At 37.3% G+C, this 20,541-nt stretch overlaps 1 protein-coding gene across 1 annotated transcript in view; it reads right to left on the bottom strand.

The window, feature by feature from the left end:
• Positions 1-7,344: 7,344 nt before the first annotated feature.
• KIAA0825 (KIAA0825 ortholog) overlaps positions 7,345-20,541 on the bottom strand; it is a 466,326-nt gene continuing 453,129 nt past the window's right edge. The window contains exon 21 of the mRNA XM_039470047.2: positions 7,345-11,966. Within this exon, the coding sequence (XP_039325981.1) occupies positions 11,849-11,966 (118 nt within the window). The 3' untranslated portion in view covers positions 7,345-11,848. The remainder of the gene's footprint in view (positions 11,967-20,541) is intronic.

The following is a 20,541-nucleotide window of genomic DNA, read 5'->3' as shown; positions in this document are numbered from 1 at the left end:
GGTCTAGTAGTAATTGTTTTATAAAGCAGGGAGCTCCAGTGTGAGGTGCATATATATTTAGGACTGTGATATTTTCCTGTTGGACTAGTCCTTTTATAGCGTTATATATAATGATAAAATGTCCCTCTTTGACTTTTTAAACTCCTTTTGCTTTTTTATTTATTTATTTATTTATTTATTTATTTATTTATTTATTTATTTTTGACAGAAGAATAGCTACTCCTGCTCACTTTTGGTGTCAATTTGCATGGAATATCTTTTTCTGCCTCTTTACATTAAGTTTATGTGAGTGTATATGTGTTCAATGAGTCTCTTGAAGACACCGGATACTTGGTTCATGAGTTTTTATCCATTCTGCCATTCTGTATCTTTTAAGTGGAGCACTTAGGACATTACATTCATTGTTAGTATTGAGATGTAAGATACTATTCTATTCATTGTACTATTATAACTGATGTGGAATATACTAGTTTTATGGTTTACTATTAAAATTCAAGAGCTTCCTGGCATCACATTAGGAATGTGTGTTAGTGGTGGGTCTATGTACATGTACTTTTAATTTGTGGTAGAAACATGTAACATAATATTTGCTAACTTAACCTTTTTTTACATTTATAATATTAAATTTATTTGTTTAGATACAACTATCTACTCATATACATTAGGGGAGTATCCATAAGTATTACCTTTTTCACTTTCAAATTTTCAAACATTATTTTTACTTAAATTCTTCACAGACATCTTCAACATGTGTTTTTTTGTTTTGTTTTGTTTTGTTTCTTTCTTTCTTTCTTTTTTACTAAATTGTACTTTGGGCTCTTGGGTACATGTGCACATCTGCATCCTGCAGGATTGTTGCATAGGTACATACATGCCATGGGGGTTTGCTGTCTCCATCCCCCCTGTTGCCTACATTAGGCATTTCTCCCAGTGTTATCTCTCCCCATCCTCCCTGCTCCTTGCTGCCCCTCCCCTCCCATCCCCTCCACCCTGCAATCTACCCCAGTGAGTGTTATTCCCTTTCCTGTGCCCCAGTGTTCTCATTGTTCATCACCCCCTTATGACTGAAAACATGGAGTGTTTGGAGTATTAACTCTGCCACTATTGTGTTGCATCAGTTTGCTGAGAATGATGGTTTCTAGATTCATCCATGTCTCTACAAAGGACATGAACTCGTCTGTTTTTATGGCTGCCTAGTATTCCATGGTGTATATGTGCCACATTTTTCTCTGTCCAGTCTATCATTGATGGGCATTTGGGTTGGTTCCAGGTCTTTGCTATTGCAAACAGCACCACAACAAACATACGTGTGCATGTGTCTTTATAATAAAATGATTTATAATCATTTGAGTATATGCCCAGTAATGGGATTGCTGGGTCAAATGGAATTTCTGTTTGTAGATCCTTGAGGAATCACCACACTGCCTTCCATAATGGTTGAACTAATTTACACTCCCACCAACAGTGTACAAGTGTTCCTTTTTCCCCACATCTTCGTCAACATCTGTTGTCTCCAGATTTTTTAATGACTGACATTCTAACTGGCATGAGATGGTATCTCAATGTGGTTTTTATTTGCATTTCTCTAATGACCAATGATGATGAGCATTTTTTATATGTTTTTTTTGACACATAAATGTCTTCTTTTGAAAAGTGTCGATTCATCTCCTTCAACCACTTTTGAATGGGTTTGTTTGTTGGTTTGTTTCTTGTAAATCTGCTTTAGTTCTTTGTAGGTTCTGGATGTTAGCCCTTTGTCAGATGGGTAGATTGCAAAAAAAATTTTTCCCATTCTGTTGGTTGCCAGTTTACTCTGATGATTGTTTCTTTTGCTGTGCAGAAGCTCTTAAGTTTAATTAGATCCCATTTGTCTATTTTGGCTTTTGTTGTCATTGCTTTTGGTGTTTTAGTCATGAAGTCCTGGCCTATACCTGTGTCCTCAAAGGTGTTGCCTAGGTTTTTTTCCTAGGGTTTTTATGGTGTTAGTTCTTATGTTTAAATCTTTAATCCATCTGGAGTTAATTTTTGTACAAGGTGTAAGGAAGAGGTCCAGTTTCAGCTTCCTGCATATGACCAGCCAGCTTTCCCAACACCATTTATTAAACAGGGAATCCTCTCCCCGTTGCTTGTTTTTGTCCAGTGTGGTAAAGATCAGATGGTTTATAGATCTGTGGCATTGCTTCCAAGGCCTCTGTTCTGTTCCATTGGTCTATGTCTCTGTTTTGGTACCAGTACCATGCTGTTTTGATTACTGTAGCCTTGTATTATAGTTTGAAGTCAGGTAGCATGATGCCTCCAGCTTTGTTCTTTTTACTTAGGATTGTCTTGGCTATGTGGGCTCTCTTTTGGTTCCATATGAAGTTTAAAGTGTTTTTTTCCAGTTCTGTGAAGAAGGTCAATGGGAGCTTAATGGAGATAACACTGAATCTATAAATTACTTTGGGCATTATGGCCATTTTCATGATATTGATTCTTCCTAACCATGAGCATGGAATATTTTTCCATCTGTTTGTATCCTCTCTTAGTTCCTTGATCAGTGGTTTGTAGTTCTCCTTGAAGAGGTCTTTTATATCCTTTGTTAGTTGTATTCCTAGGTATTTTATTCTGTTTGTAGCAATTGTCAATGGAAGTTCACTCATAATTTGGCTCTCTGTCTGTCTGTTGGTGGTGTATAGGAATGCTTGTGATTTCTGTACATTGATTTTGTATCCTGAGACTTTGCTGAAGTTGCTTATCAGTTTCAGGAGATTTGGGGCTGAGACGATGGGGTCTTCTAGATATACAATCACGTCATCTGCAAATAGAGACAATTTGACTTCCTCCTTTCCTATGTGAATATCCTTTATTTCTTTTTCTTGCCTGATTGCTCTGGCTAGAACTTCCAGTACTATATTGAATAGGAGTGGTGAGAGAGGGCATCCTTGTCTAGTGCCAGATTTCAAAGGGAATGCTTCCAGTTTTTGCCCATTCAGTATGATATTGGCTGTTGGTTTGTCATAAATAGCTTTCATTATTTTGAGATACATTCCATCAATACCTAGTTTATTGAGGGTTTTTAGCATAAAGGGCTGTTGAATTTTGTCAAAGGCCTTCTCTGCATCAATTGAGATAATTATGTGGTTTTTGTCTTTGGTTCTGTTTATGTGTTGAATTACGTTTATAGACTTGCATATGTTGAACCAGCCTTACATCCTGTGGATGAAGCCTACTTGATCATGATGGATAAGCTTTTTGATGTGCTGTTGCAATTGGCTTGCCCGTATTTTATTAAAGATTTTTGTATCAATGTTCATCATGGTTATTGGCCTTTAGTTTTCTTTTTTAGTTGTATCTCTGCCAGGTTTTGGCATCAGGATGATATTGGTCTCATAGAAAGAGTTAGGGAAGATTCCCTTTTTTTGTATTGTTTGGAATAGTTTCAAAAGGAATGGTACCAGCTCCTTTTTGTATGTCTGGTAGAATTCGACTGTGAACCTTTCTGGACCTGAACTTTTTTTGGTTGGTAGGCTATTAATTGCTGCCTTGACTTCAGACCTTGTTATTGGTTTATTCAGGTTTTCAACTTGTTCCTGGTTTAGTCTTGGGAGTGTGCAAGTGTCCAAGAATTTATCCATTTCTTCCTGATTTACTGGTTTATGTGCATAGAGCTGTTTGTAGTAATCTCTGATGGTAGTTTGTAATTCTGAGGAATTGTTGGTGATCTCCCCTTTATCATTTTTTACTGCATCTATTCGATTCTTCTCTCTTTTCTTTTTTATTAGTCTAGCTAGCAGTCTGTCTATTTTGTTGATCTTTTTGAAAAACCTGCTCCTGGATTTATTAATTTTTTGAAAGGTTTTTTGCATCTCTGTCGCCTTCAGTTCTGCTCTGATCTTAGTTATTTCTTGTCTTCTGCTAGCTTTTGAGTTTTCTTTAAACTTACTCCTCTAGCACTTCCAATTTTGATGATAGGGTGTCAATTTTTATCTTTCCTTGTTTCTCATGTGGGCATTTATTGCTATAAATTTCCCTGTAGGCACTGCTTTAAATGTGTCCCATTGATTCTGGTACGTTGTGTCTTCATTCTTGTTGGTTTTGAAGAACATTTTTGTTTCTGCCTTCATTTCATTGTTCATTCATCATTCAGGAACAAGTTGTTCAATTTCCGTGTGATTTTGTGGTTTTGAGTACTTTTCTTAATCCTGAGTTCTAATTTAATTGCACTGTGGTCTGAGAGACTGTTTGTGGTGATTTGGGTTCTTCTGCATTTGCTTAGGAGTGATTTACTTCCAATTATGTGGTCAATTTGAGAGTAGGTGCGATGTGGTGCTGTGAAGAATGTATATTCTGTGAATTTGGGGTGGAATGTTCTGTCAATGTCTATTAGGTCCACTTGGTCCAGATCTGCATTCAAGTCCTGGATATCCTTGTTGACTTTCTGTCTCATTGATCTGTCCTGTGTTGTCAGTGGAGTGTTAAAGTCTCCCACTATTATTGTGTAGGAGTCTAAGTCTCTTTGTAGTTTTTTAAGAATTTGCTTTATGTATTTGGGTACTCCTGTATTGGGTGCATATATATTTAGGATAGTTAGTACTTCTTGTTGCATTGATCCTTCTACCACTATGTAACACCCTTCTCTGTCTCTTTTGATCTTTGTTGGTTTAAAGTCTGTTTTATCACAGACTAGGATTGCTAACCCTGCCTTTTTTTTTTTTTTTTTTTTTTTTTTTTTTTTTTTTTGCTTTCCATTTGCTTGGTAAATCTTCTTCCATCCCTTTATTTTGAGTCTATATGGGTCTCTGCACATGAGATAGGTCTCCTGAATACAGCACACTGATGGGTCTTGACATTTTATCCAGTTTGCCTGCCTGTGTCTTTTGATTGGTGCATTTAGGCCATTTACGTTCAACGTTAATATTGTTATGTTTGAATTTGCTCCTGCCATTTTGTTACTGGCTGGTTGTTTTGCCTGTTAGTTGATGCAGTTTCTTCATTGTGTCATTGGTCGTTACTATTTGGTACATTTTTGCAGTGGCTGATACTGGTTATTCCTTTCCATGTTTAGTGCTTTCTTCAGGAGCTCTTGTAAGGTAGGTCTAGTGGCAACAAAATCTTTCAGCAAATGCTTGTCTATAAAGGATTTTATTTCTCCTTCACTTATGAAGCTTAGTTTGGCCAGATATGAAATTCTGGATTGAAAGTTCTTTTCTTTAAGGATGTTGAATATTGGCCTCCACTCCCTTCTATCTTGTAGGAGTCAGAATCTCTCTGACAAGAGATTCGCTGTGAGTCTGATGGTCTTTCCTCTGTGGGTGACTCAGCCTTTCTCTCTGGCTGCCCTTACGATTTTTTCCTTCATTTCAACCCTGATGAACCTGACAATTATGTGCCTTGGGGTTGCTCTTCTTGAGGGGTATCTTTGTGGTCTTCTCTGTATTTCCTGGATTTGAATGTTGGCTTGTCTTCTTAGGTTGGGAAGTTCTCCTGGATAATATTCTGAAGAGTGTCTTCCAACTTGAATTCATTCTCCCCTTCACATTCAGGTATGCCGATCAAGTGTAGATCAGGTCTTTTCACATAATCCCATATTTCTTGGAGGCTTTGTTGATTTCTTTTCACTCTTTACTCTTGCCTTCTCATTTTAGTTCATTGATTTGATCTTCAATCTCTGATATCCTTTATTCTGCTTGATCGATTTGGCTGTTGAAACTTGTATATGCCTTGAGAAGTTCTCGTGCTGTGTTTTTTAGCTCCATCAAGTCATTTATGTTCTTCTCTAAGCTGGTTATTCTAGTTAGCATTTCACCTAACCTTTTTTTCAAGGTTCTTAGTTACTTTGCATTGGGTTTAGAAAATGGTCTTTTAACTTAGAAAAGTTTGTTATTACCCACCTTCTAAAGCCTGATTCTGTCAATTCATCAAATTCGTTCTGTCTTGTTTAGTTCTCTTGGTGGTGAGGAGTTGTGATCCATGGGAAGAGAAAAGGTGTTCTGGTCTTTGATGATTTCATCCTTTTTGCACTGGTTTCTTCCCATCTTTGTGAATTTATCTCCCTTTGATTTTTGAAGTTGGTGATTTTGGGAGGAATCTCTGAGTGGTCATCCTTTCTGTTGAGGTTGGCACTATATCTCCTGTATGAGATTTTCTGTTTTGTTTTGTTTTGTTTTGCCTGTAGTGGCACTGCTAGGCTGCCTTGGATTCAGTCAGGTTGCTGGGTGGTCTTCCCCTGAAGTTTGTTTATGCAGGTGAGATTAGCCCCTCCTTCCCAATGGCAGGTGCCTTTTCTTCCCCAAGCTCAATATTCCTGGTTGGGGTCAAACTAGTGTATTCACTGCAAAATTCTCTAGCATGTGGGGTTCAGTTTGTTGGGTTTTGTGGGGGTGGGACCTGCTAGGCTGTATGGCCTGTTTCCCTGCTTTCAACTCTGCTTCTGGCTGTGGGATGGGTAGTTCCGTCCCACTGGCATTAGTCCAAATGTCTGCCCAGGTCCATGCCAACAACTTTTGGCTCCAGGTGGGCTGGAGCTGTTACTCAGATTTGCATCAATATTCCACAGTGCCCCTTAGTCTGGTGGGGCTCTCGTGGACAGTGGGTTACAGGAGGGATGAGGGAAGCACAAGATCTGAATCAGAGCACTAAGGGGGTGACGTCCCTGACCCTCCAAGCCAGCTGCACTTTCCGGGTGTGGATGCACCCCGCCCTGTCTCAGTTTGCCCTCCCTAGGCTGCTCTCGCCTTGCTTTGACTTGCCTTCCCTTAGCTATTTTCACTGTCCTACCAGTCCCACCAAAATGAACCTGGCATCTTGCTTAGAACCATAGAGTCCTCTAGCCATTTGCATCTCACTTGCTGGGAGCTGCACTCCGGAGTTGCCTCCTCTCAGCCATCTTGGCCCAGAATCCCTCAAGTGTTTTCTAAAAATTTAATTTAATATTCATACATAATATTTTACATATTTATGGGGTACATGTGATATTTTGTTATATGCATAGAATGTAGAATGTATAAGAATCAACTCAGGGTATTTAGAGTTTCCATCTCCTTGAGTATTTGTCATTTCTATGTGTTGGAAACAATGAACATCCTCTCTTTCTAGCTACTTTGAAGTATATAATACATTATTGCTAACTATAGTCACCTACTGTGCTATCTGGCTTTAGAGCATATACCTTCTACCTAACTGTATCTAAGGATTCGCCAACCTCTCTTCACTCCCTCTTCCCATCCACATAACCTTCCCAGTCTCTGTTGTCTATCACTCTCCTCTCTACCTACATGATATCAACTTTTTAAGCTCCCACATATATGTGAGAACATGCAATATTTGTCTTTCTGTGCCTATCTTATTCCACTTAACACAGATTTCCAGTTCCATCCATGTTGATGCAAATGACAAGATGTCACTCTTGTTTTTTTTGTTGTTGTTTTTTTATTATTATTATTACATTTTAAATTCTGGGATACATGTGCAGAATGTGAGGTTTGTTACATAGGTATACACATGCCATGGTGGTTTGCTGCACCCATCAACCCATCATCTACGTTAAGTATTTCTCCTGGTGCTATTTCTCCCCTAATCTCCACACTCTGACAGGCCCCAGTGTGTGATGTTCCCTTCTCTGTGTGGTTGTGTTCTCACTGTTCAACTCCCACTTATGAGTGAATAGAGGCGGTGTTTGGTTTTCCGTTCCTGTGTTAGTTTGCTGAGAATGATGGTTTCAGGCTTCATCCATGTCCCTCTAAAGGACATGAACTCATCCTTTTTTATGGCTGCATAGTATTCCATGGTGTATATGTGCCAAATTTTTTAAATTCATTCTATCATTGATGGGCATTTGGGTTGATTCCAAGACTTTGCTATTATGAACAGTGCTGCAATAAACATACATGTGCATGTGTCTTTATAGTAGAATGATATATAATCTTTGTGTATACACCCAGTAATGGGATTTGACCCAGTAATGGGATTGCTGGGTCAAATGGTAGTTCTGGTTCTAGATCCTTGAGGAATTGCCACACTGTTTTCCACAATGGTTGAACTAATTTATGCTCCCACCAACAGTGTAAAAGTCTTCCTATTTCTCCACATCTTTTCCAGCATCTTTTGTTTCCTGACTTTTTAATAATAGCTATTCTAACTGGCATGAGATAGTATCTCATTGTAGTTTTGATTTGCATTTCTTTAATGACCTGTGATGATGATGTTGGTAGATATTCTTTTGTTTCTGGGTGGATATTGTTCTTTTGTTTCTGGCAGATATTCTACAAGCATTTCTTGTAGGAGAATTCTAGGGATTAAGAATTTCTTTAGTTTTGCTGTCTGAGAACGACTTGATTTCTCCTTCTCTTATAAAGGTTAACTTTTCAAGTGTAGTATACACCATTCAGCATTTTGAATGTATCATTCTATTCTCTTAAGGTTTGCATTGAGAATTCCACTGTTAGTCTGATTGAGTTTCCTTTAAAAGTGACTGAATGCTTTTCTCTTGCCATTTTTACAATGCTCTCTTTGTCTTTGACTTTTGACATTTTGATTGTAATGTACTATGGAGAAGACCTTTTTGAATTGCATTTATTAAAGGATCTTTGGTGTTCCTATATCAGAATATCTAAATGTCTTGCTAGACTTTGGAAGTTTTTATCCATTATTTTGTTAAATAGGTTTTCTAATCTTTTTGTTTTATTTTTGCCTTCTGGGACACAAACTATTTAATGGTATCCTATATGTCATATAGGCTTTGCTCATTTCTTCTTATTCTTTCATCTTTATTTTTATCTGACTGAATTATTTCAATATTCCTCTCTTCAGTTTCTGAGATTCTTTCTTCTGCTTGATGTAGTCTATTGAACTTTTAGATACATTTTATATTTCACTGAACTAATTCTTTAGTTCCAGGATTGCTGTATTCAGCCTTAAAAAGAAATGAATTTCTGTCATATGCTGCAACATGGATGAACCTTGATCACATTATGCTAAGTGAAATAAGCCACTCCCTAAAAGACAAATAATGTGTGATTCCACTTATGTGAGGTATCTAAGGTAGTCAAATGCAGAGAAACAGAAATTATAATTTACCAGGGGATGGGGCAGGAGGAAAAAGGGAATTGTTGTTCAATGGATATAGAGTTTCAGATTTATAAGATGACAAAGTTCTGGAGATCTGTTTCACAAGAATGTAAATAAATACACTTAACTAAACAGAACACAGAAGGAAGCTAATACTTTATAGGAAGATAATATTTTGGTAATAAGCATATGGGGAGATATAAACTGTTAGTCTTCATTCCTGTTCTTAACTTATACAAATGCAAAATAAATGTGAGAAACAAAAATTGTTTTGAAATACCACTTCTTACTATACTTTAAAGAAAGTATTGACTAAAAAGTCAAGTGACTTGTCATTTAACACTCTCAGTTAAAAACTTTATTGCACTTATGCCTATAATAATGTCACTGAACAAGCACAGAATAGAGTTCAACTGCAAGCCCTCTTTCTCTACTACTTTTCTCTTCCTTTAAACTCATCCTATTATCCCCTTACTATACTCCTTTCCTTTCAAAAAGGAACCACAGAAAAGATTTTTTTTCTGGAGGAACAAAATTACTTCCAGGATTAGTATAGGAATATATTAATTCAATAATAGCTTTAAAAGATGACCTTTAGATATGTTAGAAGATTATCTAAATGTGAAATCCTATAACTTTATAAGATTGTTATATTTGGTTTATTGGAATTTTAAACTTTCCATTTTGCATTTGATCCAATAAAACACAGTTATGTAGATTTAGTACACAGACCACCACTTAGTTGAAGGAATAAAGTAAACTGTTGCCTTATGTTGATTGTTATAATAACCTGTTTAAAGATCAGATTTGATGGAATGTCCAGTTCTCATAAAATTTTCTTACCATTTTCTAAATGGTCTTCAGAGAATTTTTACAAATTACTTCAACCAAATCTTAAAAACACTTGGTTTATGATTATACTGGCCAACTAAAGTACAGTTTTTAAAAATAAAATGTGTTATTTGGCAGGCAGCTGTCTACATGGCCATTTATGTATCTTTATTTAAAGAAAAAATGTAAGAGATTTCCTAATGTGGCCTCCTCTGCACCCCAAGCTTTTACTCTTTGAAAAATGCATGAGTACTTTCCTTTGGAAATCATGTAGCCTACACATATTTTATAAAAGTCACAGAATGTGGGAGTATGGACAATTTATTATATATCTGAGAACATAAACCATGAAGTTTGATGTCATATGGTCTAAAATAGCCCATGATGTAAGGCTTCAGGGCCTGGTGTGGTGGCTGACGCCTATAATTCTAGTGCTTTGAGAGACAGAGGTGGGAGCATCACTTGAGGCAAGGAGTTCAAGTCCAGCCTGTGCAACACAGTGAGACTCCATCGCTACAAAAAAATTTTTTTTAATTAATCAGGTGTGGTGACACATAACAGTAGTTCTAGGTAGGCAAGGAATTCAAGTCCAGCCTGGGTAACATAGTGAGATCCTATCTTTAAAAAAATCTTTTTTAAAATTAACCAAGTATGGTGGCATGCACATGTAGTTCTAGCTACTCAGGAGGCTGAGGCGGAAGTATTGCTTGAGCCCATGAGTTCCAGGTTACAATGAACTATGATCATGCCACTGCACTACATTCTAATTAACAGAGCAAGACCCTCTTTCTAAAATGAATACACACACACACACACACACACACACACACACACACACACACTCACACGGCTTCTGCCAGATGTTCTCAGACTGCTCAACTATGTAATTCTTTTTGTTGTCTTTTTCCTTCACTAGCAGCTATTTAATCAATTGTGTTCACTAATTGCCCACTTGATGAAGTAACAATGTGGCAGGCATACAGGGAGTCATAAATGGAGACGTCACATTATATCGTAAGATCTTCAAGGTCTTCATAATCTAATGTCAGGCACTGATAGGAAGGATATAATAAATATCTATAATTGTCCTTGGCAGAGAGGGTACTAGACTATGTTCTGTTTTCTTATTCGTGTGCGTGTGTGTGTGTGTGTGTGTGTGTGTGTATCAATATAATGGAAATTTTTTTAAGTAACCGATTATGGATAATGAGATAATGAGCTTTTGGATAAAGACTGCTAGAATGAGTTTTGTGACTAATTTTGGGAGGAAGATGGATTCTGGTTGGAAAAAATGGCAAGTCTGTGGCTTGAACCAAGAGTATGGCAAGCAATTATCTGAACATGGAGCCATTTCGTATAGGACCTTGAGTAGCAGGTTGAACCTGATTTAGGAGGAAGTCTGAAAACCACTACAAGCAGAGGTGTGACTAAACTTATAGATCAGGAGAATGCTTTTTTTTTTTTTTTTTGGCTTTAATTAGATAAACGGAATGAGGAAAGCTGGCACAGTTGTGGGTAGTAACGGCAATTAAGAGTGGGACTTGGGCTACAGCTACAACAAAATTAAATTAAAAATTTCAGATGACCTCAGGGGGCTATGTGACTCCACTCAACTTAACATCCAAATGCTGCATCTAAAAAATCCTTAAAAAACATTTTTGCCTGTTGTCATAGATACTTCAAGACTGAAAGGAGAAAAAAAAATAATTCAAAGGGAACACGAGATGGCAGCAGTTATATCATATAAAGAGAAAGATTGGGGAAAGAAAAAACATTTGAAATTATTTTTAAAATTAAAAAAAAACGTAGCACCTTATTCTTTATGTGCTGTATTCCTTTTCAGTACAGAGATTACTCGGTCATTGGTTTCATGCTTAACAACACACATGAGGTTCATTCTGACTCTAGTAAAAATCCTACTCCATTACATGTGACTGTTTCCTAAAATAAAGCTGTTGCTGTTTTCTGCAGATTACTGTTCCTCTGTGTTATCTGAGGCAGAAGAGCTCTGTATGGTGCAAATTTGTTTTAAGTGCTCCAGCATTGCTTTTTCTTCCTCTTCTAGTGTTTCCTCCTTCTTCATTTCCCACCTAAAAGAAAAATCATATCTTAGCATTTTTGTAACTTTCAAACCACAGGTCAACACTCAGTTAATCAAGGCTTGAATATGTTATCATTGGCTTATTGAGTCATCTGTTTCTCCTTGTTTATTCTTCACTGGCTGCCTCTTGGGCAACACAATTCATTGGCACTTCTGGAGAGTGGGCCAGGAAAGTGGGAGACTCAGGTAGAGTGAAATCAGCACCACTTGAGGATAAATTTTTTAAAGAATTGTTTCAAATGAGGTTTCTTTATTTCCTGGATTTTAAAAATGTATATGGCCTATAAAAATATACATATAAATAAAATATAGAATTAGCAACTAAGAAGCAAATACTTTTCATAGTATATTTTCCATCACTAATTAACCAGATTAGTGGTTTTAAGTTTCAGGGAGGTTTACCAGGAAGACCTTAGCAGAAAGAATAATATCAAGCTTACTTGGATATACCTTAAGGGCAGGTCAGTCTATTCCTTGAAATAAGATCAGATTTGAAGCAATCAAGTTCAGTCACTCTAGAAAAGTGCAAATTGTTCGCAAGATTCCAAAGAACATTTACAAGAAGAAGAGATTAAAGACATTCTAATTCTGGATGACTAAGAGATACAGAATAAAATCTTAGACTCTCAAGCTATATACATATGAATATAATAAGTATCATCACAATATGAATATAATAAGTATCATCACAATAACCTGCGCACACTTAGTTCTTCCTTTCTATACACTCTCTCCACCTCCCCAGGACTGCCCAGGGTATACTGAACCCAGCATTCTAACAGTTTCATTATCCTCTCCTCACTCTTATTTCTATCACTCTCTAAGCTGTCCACCATGATGTACTGTTACAAAAGAATTTTAAAACTGGTGCCGATACTGTCTAAAAGATCCTCTGTTATAAAGGCTTCAGCAGGGTAGAATTTCTAATAACAAACAAGCAGCTACTCACTGAACATGCTCCAGAAATCCTCATTGTGTTATAATCCAAATTCCGGGATAACAAATAGCCTGCACACATGAATTTAGGGTGGAATATTCTGGTTTTGTTTAAGTGATGAAAAGAAAGCAAGTATATTTTCTTTGCTGTTGTTGTTTGGGTTTGTTTTGTTTTGTTTTGTTTTAGAAACAGGGTCTCTCTCTGTTACCTAGGCTGGAGTGCAGTGGCACTATCAAGGCTCACTGCAGCCTCAACCTCCTCGGCTCAAGTGATTTTCCTGCCTCAGACTCCCAAGTAGCTGAGATTACAGGTGCACATTACCATGCCTGGCTGATTTTTAAATTTTTTGTAGAGACAGGGTCTCCCCTATGTTGTCCAGGCTGGTCTTCACCTCCTGGGCTCAAGTGATGCTCCTGCCCCAGCCTCCCAAAGTGCTGGGATTACAGGTGTAAGCCACCGCGCCTAGCCTTGCACTTTCCTTAGAGCCCTCATAATAGGATGTCTGTTCCCATGCAAGTTCCCTTGTTGGAGTACTGAGTTCAGTATGCCCTGGCCAGTCCTGGCAGGGAAGAGAGAAGAAGGAGGGGAGGCATGGAGAGAAGAAAGAGGATTATCTGAAAAGTGACACCTGGTTTTAATTTATATTTCTGCTTCACCCTCTGCCAAGGATTCTCCTAGCATCAATCTTACCTTGATCTAAAAACTTCTATTTTTGGCTGCCTTAGTTTTTGCATGTTTCCATATGGTTGAAGTTAGGTCATTGGTCTAACAGGTTTTAATAAAAACATGAATGAAAAAAGTTTTTCACTGCCACACTATTCAAAGCCACATCACAAGGAAAATCCGTATTTGGGGATTTACAATTTACCCCACAAGGTTTTCTTACACTGCTTTCATGGAATATTAATGATAAAAAGCTTTCCCTATCCATTTTGTGTATGTGAAATTGGGCATCACTAATATTCATGTTAAATTGAGCTCTTCCGAAGCAGGAAAATAAATACTGGAAAATACTTACATCGCATTAACTAACGGTTAATTATTCCTTTAAACACTTGACATATCACTCTTTAAATTCTGAATTAAACATATTATTATTCCTATTCTACGGATTACTAAACTGAGGTACACAGTGTTAAAATCACTCGCCTGAGTATCTTTGTATGAACTCAGAGAGTCAGGCTCTGGAATCTGGACTTGCAAATGCAATTAACAACCATGGCTTAAAGACCATTTTCAGCTAATATAAATTACTGTTAAAAAAAAAGTTTAAATATTTTGCTTTCCAAAAACTAGTGCTCAAATTCTGCTAGATATTACATAAAAGAACCATCTAGGGATCATGTAATCTTAAAACAAATCCAAACATGAGAAATGAGGTTTGCCTTTTATCCCCTTCCCATGTAAAGGTGCTAATATTGTCTGAGTAAATGAATTATTTTATGAATGTCAACAGATAAAGTATGTAATATGCACATAAATATTTTGATCATTGTCTCTACTTGTGAAAATTGAAAGTAGTCTCTGCTTCATTAAAAATCCATATAATTAATGTAATTTAAATGAATTGTATACATAATAGAATCCATGATCAGGATTTTTGAAGCTTCATGACAATTATAGGCACTTCACAGTATAATTGAGCTGTTAGTAATTAACGATATTAGGCAAAGTTATTTACCTACCACAACCTTATTATATTTGCTTTGTGCTTATTAAGAAGAAATCATTTCATAAGAGGATAAAAAATGATGACAAAGATGGATGAAAAAATAATATTAGAATTACATTTTCCTTAATAGTTTTAGTCATATTGAATGAAAGCATTAGAGATTTGAAATGTATATTTATCACAAACATTGTTATATTTCACATCTGTAAGTTCTTAATAGAAGTTTTTCTTTAATCCATCACGGTTTTGGGTTTTGTTAATACAATGAAAAAACAAGTCAATTCTGTTTTAATAAACTATTGAAAGAGAAAAGAATCTACAAAATTTGTTAAACATAATTGAATGAGCAATTGTTACAAACATTTATTCCTAAATTCCCCTAATATGTTTAATATCTGTGGTGGAAAAAGCATATCCCTACAGAAACCAGAAAATGTTGGAAGCAGCATATTCTGGTTCCTCCTGAAAAGCATTGTGAGATAAGTATATTTTTTATTTTCCTAACTTTGGTAGCCTGCCCTTTTATATTATTGCTAAATTCCCCACCTGCCTACTATTGTAGAAGAATTGCAACCTGGCCCCCACAGCTGGTGGCAATGACTATGCTGTCTCTTAGACACTAATGAGCAGTAAAGTCTCATGAGACTCCACTGATCTGTACCATGATATTAACTGTCTTCTGGAATTGGCTCCATCTGTATGGCTCCTGGGTGGTTAGATATGGGTCCCTTTTCCTAGGCAAGCACAATAGGGACTCTAAAGCTTAGGCTGAGATTCTCTAACAGAATCAGCAGTAACAACTTTGCTCATTTGCACCACTGTGATTAACTTGGTTGTTCTTAGGCTTGGTGCATGTTCCTGAATTTATACACATTCATTCATCAAGAAGATATATCTGCTTGCTACTCTGGATATTTTATTAATATTAGCATGTATTATAAAGCTTTTCCATGTGCCATACCATGAGCTAAGACCTTTCTATTTTTGCTTACCTCAATGAGCAATTGTGGATATGCAGTCCCACAAAGAGACCTTGAGGGGTGAAAAATAAAAACAGTCACAGATCAGTGAACAACTATTCTAATGATCAGTTTTATAGAATCTTTTATTTGGGGAGGTTTCGAGGATGACTGTGTGCTAGAGCCAACCAGGAGAGCATCTCTTAGGGACATGCATAGTAAAGCATGGGGTATGGTCCAGGCTGTCACAGAAGCAAATCTTGGGTGGCCTGTACTGCAAAAAGGAGCAGCCAACACCAGACATATGAGGAGGGACAGAGTTTGGAGTGTGGGAAGCTCTTTAAGGCATTTAGTAGGAGAAATTCATTTAAAATCTCTGAAATCAGTAGTATTCTGAATAAGAGCACAGACCCTGGAATCACTCTGCCTTTGTGTTGAATCCAAATGTAAACTTTCTAGATGAATCAACCCAGGCAAGTTTCTTAACCTCTTGGTGACTCAGGGTTCTTTATCATCTATAAGTATGGTCACACTGGAACACAGGCCCTCTTATTTGTTTATGTGCTGTCTATGACAGATCTCACTCAATAATGTCAAAGTTTAGTGGTTACAATTGAGACAGACTAAGACTGTCCTGCAAAGCTTAAAGTGTTTATTATTTGGACTTTTTTTGGAGGAACTTTGCCAAATTTGCACTAGAATGATAGTTCTTAGCTGGGGTGACAATACCTCCCTATAGGGAAACAAGGAGGGCATTGTCGACTGACTCTGTGTCTACAGAGTGCTTCTCCTAGGACCTAGACAACACAGATGGCAACATCTTTAATGTACAACAATGCCACACAATGAAGAGTTGTCTTCCCAAAATGTCAGTATATCCCCACTGACAAAAATTGGCTTTAGAATCTCGAAATAATATTGACTAAGAATAGGTACACTAAAATAGGAAGAAACCCTATCTAATTTCTGATTTTTTTTTTTTTTTTTTTTTTTTGAGACGGAGTTTCGCTCTTGTTACCCAGGCTGGAGTGCAATGGCGCGATCTCGGCTCACCGCAACCTCCGCCTCCTGGGCTCAGGCAATTCTCCTGCCTCAGCCTCCTGAGTAGCTGGGATAATTTCTGATTTTAATTGAAATAATTTTAGTCTTTTGTTTGTTTGTTTTCATGTCTTTTTTTAAATTGCATTTTAGGTTTTGGGGTACATGTGAAGAACATGCAAGATTGTTGCATAGGTACACATGTGGCAGTGTAATTTGCTGCCTTCTTCCCCATCACCTACATCTGGCATTTCTCCCCATGTTATCCCTCCCCAACTCCCCACCCCCTGATGTCCCTCCCCTATTTCCCCCCAACAGACCCCAGTGTGTAGTGCTCCCCTCCCTGTGTCCATGTGTTCTTATTGTTCAACACCCACCTATGAGTGAGAACATGCAGTGTTTGATTTTCTGCTCTTGTGTCAGTTTGCTGAGAATGATGGTTTCTAGATTAATCCATGTCCCTACAAAGGACACAAACTCATTGTTTTTGATGGCTGCCTAGTATTCCATGGTGTATATGTGCCACATTTTCCCTGTCCAGTCTATCATCGATGGGCATTTGGGTTGGTTCCAGGTCTTTGCTATTGTAAACAGTGCTGCAATGAACATTCGTGTGCACATGTCCTTATAGTAGAACGATTTATAATCCTTTGGATATATACCCAGTTATGGGATTGCTGGGTCAAATGGAATTTCTATTCCTAGGTCCTTGAGGAATCGCCACACTGTCTTCCACAGTGGTTGAACTAATTTACACTCCCACCAACAGTGTAAAAAGTGTTCCTACTTCTCCACATCCTCTCCAGCGTCTGTTGTCTCCGGATTCTTTAATGATCGCCGTTCTAACTGTCATGAGACGGTATCTCAATGCAGTTTTGATTTGCATTTCTCTAATGACCAGTGATGATGAGCAATTTTTCATATGTTTGTTGGCCTCATATATGTCTTCTTTTGTAAAGTGTCTGTTCATATCCTTTGCCCACTTTTGAATGGGCTTGTTCGTTTTTTTTCTTATAAATCTGTTTTAGTTCTTTGTAAATTCTGGATATCAGCCCTTTGTCAGATGGGTAAACTGCAAAATTTTTTTCCCATTCTGTTGGTTGCCAATTCACTCTAATGACTGTTTCTTTTGCAGTGCAGAGACTGTGGAGTTTGATTAGGTCCCGTTTGTCTATTTTGGCTTTTGTTGCCAATGCTTTTGGTGTTTTGGTCATGAAGTCCTTGCCTACACCTATGTCCTGAATGGTTTTGCCTAGATTTTCTTCTAGGTTTTTTATGGTGTTAGGTCTTATGTTTAAGTCTTTAAGCCATCTGGAGTTAATTTTAATGTAAGGTGTCAGGAAGGGGTCCAATTTCTGCTTTCTGCACAGGGCTAGCCAGTTTTCCCAACACCATTTATTAAACAGGGAATCCTTTCCCCATTGCCTGTTTTTGTCAGGTTTGTCAAAGATCAGATGGTTTTAGATATGTTGTGTTGCCCCCGAGGCCTCTATTATGTTCCATTGGTCTATATCTCTATTTTGGTACTAGTACCATGCTGTTTTGATTACTATAGCCTTGTAGTATAGTTTGAGGTCAGGTAGTGTGATGCCTCCCACTTTGTTCTTTTTGCTTAGAATTGACTTGGCTATATTGCTCACTTTTGGTTCCATATGAAGTTTAAGGTGGTTTTTCCAGTTCTGTGAATAAGGTCATTGGTAGCTTGATGGGGATAGCGTTGAATCTGTAAATAACTTTGGGCAGTATGGCCATTTTCATGATATTGATTCTTCCTAACCATGAACATGGAATGTTTCTTCATCTGTTTGTGTCCTCTTTTATTTCGTTGAGCAGAGGCTTGTAGTTCTCCTTGAAGAGGTCCTTTACGTTCCTTGTTAATTGTATTCCTAGGTATTTTATTCTCTTTTTAGCAATTGTGAATGGCAGTTCGTTCTTGATTTGACTCTCTTGAAGTCTGTTATTGGTGTATAGGAATGCTTGTGATTTTTGCACATTGATTTTGTATCCTGAGACTTTGCTGAAGTTGCTTATCAGTTTCAGGAGATTTTGGGCTGAGATGATGGGGTCTTCTAGATATACAATCATGTCATCTGCAAATAGAGACAATTTGACTTCCTCCTTTCCTATTTGAATACCCTTTATTTCTTTTTCTTGCCTGATTGCTCTGGCTAGAACTTCCAGTACTATATTGAATAGGAGTGGTGAGAGAGGGCATCCTTGTCTAGTGCTAGATTTCGAAGGGAATGCTTCCAGTTTTTGCCCATTCAGTATGATATTGGCTGTTGGTTTGTCATAAATAGCTTTCATTATTTTGAGATACGTTCCGTCAATACCTAGTTTATTGAGGGTTTTTAGCATAAAGGGCTGTTGAATTTTGTCAAAGGCCTTCTCTGCATCAATTGAGATAATCAGGTGGTTTTTGTCTTTGGTTCTGTTTATGTGGTAAATTACATTTATAGACTTGCATATGTTGAACCAGCCTTGCATCCCGGGGATGAAGCCTACTTGATCATGGTAGATAAGCTTTTTGATGTGTTGTTGCAATTGGCTTGCCAGTATTTTATTGAAGATTTTTGCATCTATGTTCATCATGGATATTGGCCTGAAGTTTTCTTTTCTTGTTGAGTGTCTGCCGTGTTTTGGTATCAGTATGATGTTGGTCTCATAAAATGATTTGGGAAGGATTCCCTCTTTTTAGATTATCTGGAATAGTTTCAGAAGGTATGGTACCAGCTCCTCTTTGTATGTCTGGTAGAATTCGGCTGTGAACCCGTCTGGACCTGGACTTTTTTTGGATGGTAGGCTCTTAATTGCTGCCTAAACTTCAGACCTTGTTATGGATCTTTTCAGGGTTTCAGCTTCTTCCTGGTTTAGGCTTGGGAGGAGGCAAGTGTCCAGGAATTTATCCATTTCTTCCAGGTTTACTAGTTTATGTGCATAGAGTTGTTGGTAATAATCTCTGATGATGGTTTGAATTTCTATGGAAACTGTGGTGCCATCCCCTTTATTTTTTTATTGCATCAATTTGGCTATTCTCTCTTTTCTTTTTTATTAATCTGGCTAATGGTCTATTTTGTTGATCTTTTCGAAAAACCAACTTCTGGATTTATTGATTTTTTTGAAGGGTTTTTTTGTGTCTCTGTCTCCTTCAGTTCTGCTCTGATCTTAGCTATTTCTTGTCTTCTGCTGTGTTTTGAGTTTTTTTTTGATCTTGTTTCTCTAGCTCTTTCAATTTTGATGATAGGGTGTCAATTTTAGATCTCTCCTTGCTTCTCATGTGGGCACTTAATTGCTATATATTTTCCTCTAGAGACTGCTTTAAATGTGTCCCACAGATTCTGGTATGTTGTGTCTTCATTCTCATTGGTTTTGAAGAACATCTTTATTTCTGCCCTCATTTCATTGTTTATCCAGTCAACATTCAAGAGCAAGTTGTTCAGTTTCCATGAAGCTGTGCGGTTCTGAGTTAGTTTTTGAATTCTGAGTTCTAACTTGATTGCACTGTGGTCCGAGAGACTGTTTGTTATGATTTCCGTCCTTTTGCATTTGTTTAGGAGTGATTTACTTCTAATTATGCGGTCAATTTTAGAATAGGTGTGATGTGGTGCTGAGAAGAATGTATATTCTGTGGATTTGGGGTGGAGAGTTCTGTAAATGACTATTAGGTTTGCTTGGTCCAGATCTGAGTTCAAGTCCTAGATATCCTTGTTAATTTTCTGTCTGGTTGATCTGTCTAATATTGACAATGGGGTGTTAAAGTCTCCCACTACTATTGTATGGGATTCTAAGTCTCTTTGTCAGTCATTAAGAACTTGCCTTATGTATCTGGGTGCTCCTATATTGGGTGCGTATATATTTAGGATCATTAACTCTTCTTGTTGCATTGATCCTTTTACCATTATGTAATGTCCTTCTTTGTCTCTTCTGATCTTTGTTGCTTTAAAGTCTATTTTATCAG

The sequence above is a fragment of the Saimiri boliviensis genome, chromosome 1 (genome assembly GCF_048565385.1).
Source record: "Saimiri boliviensis isolate mSaiBol1 chromosome 1, mSaiBol1.pri, whole genome shotgun sequence".
NCBI classification, from domain to species: domain Eukaryota; kingdom Metazoa; phylum Chordata; class Mammalia; order Primates; family Cebidae; genus Saimiri; species Saimiri boliviensis.
The sequence above is the reverse complement of the archived record's forward strand: the minus strand, read 5'-3'. Positions and strand labels throughout refer to the sequence as shown.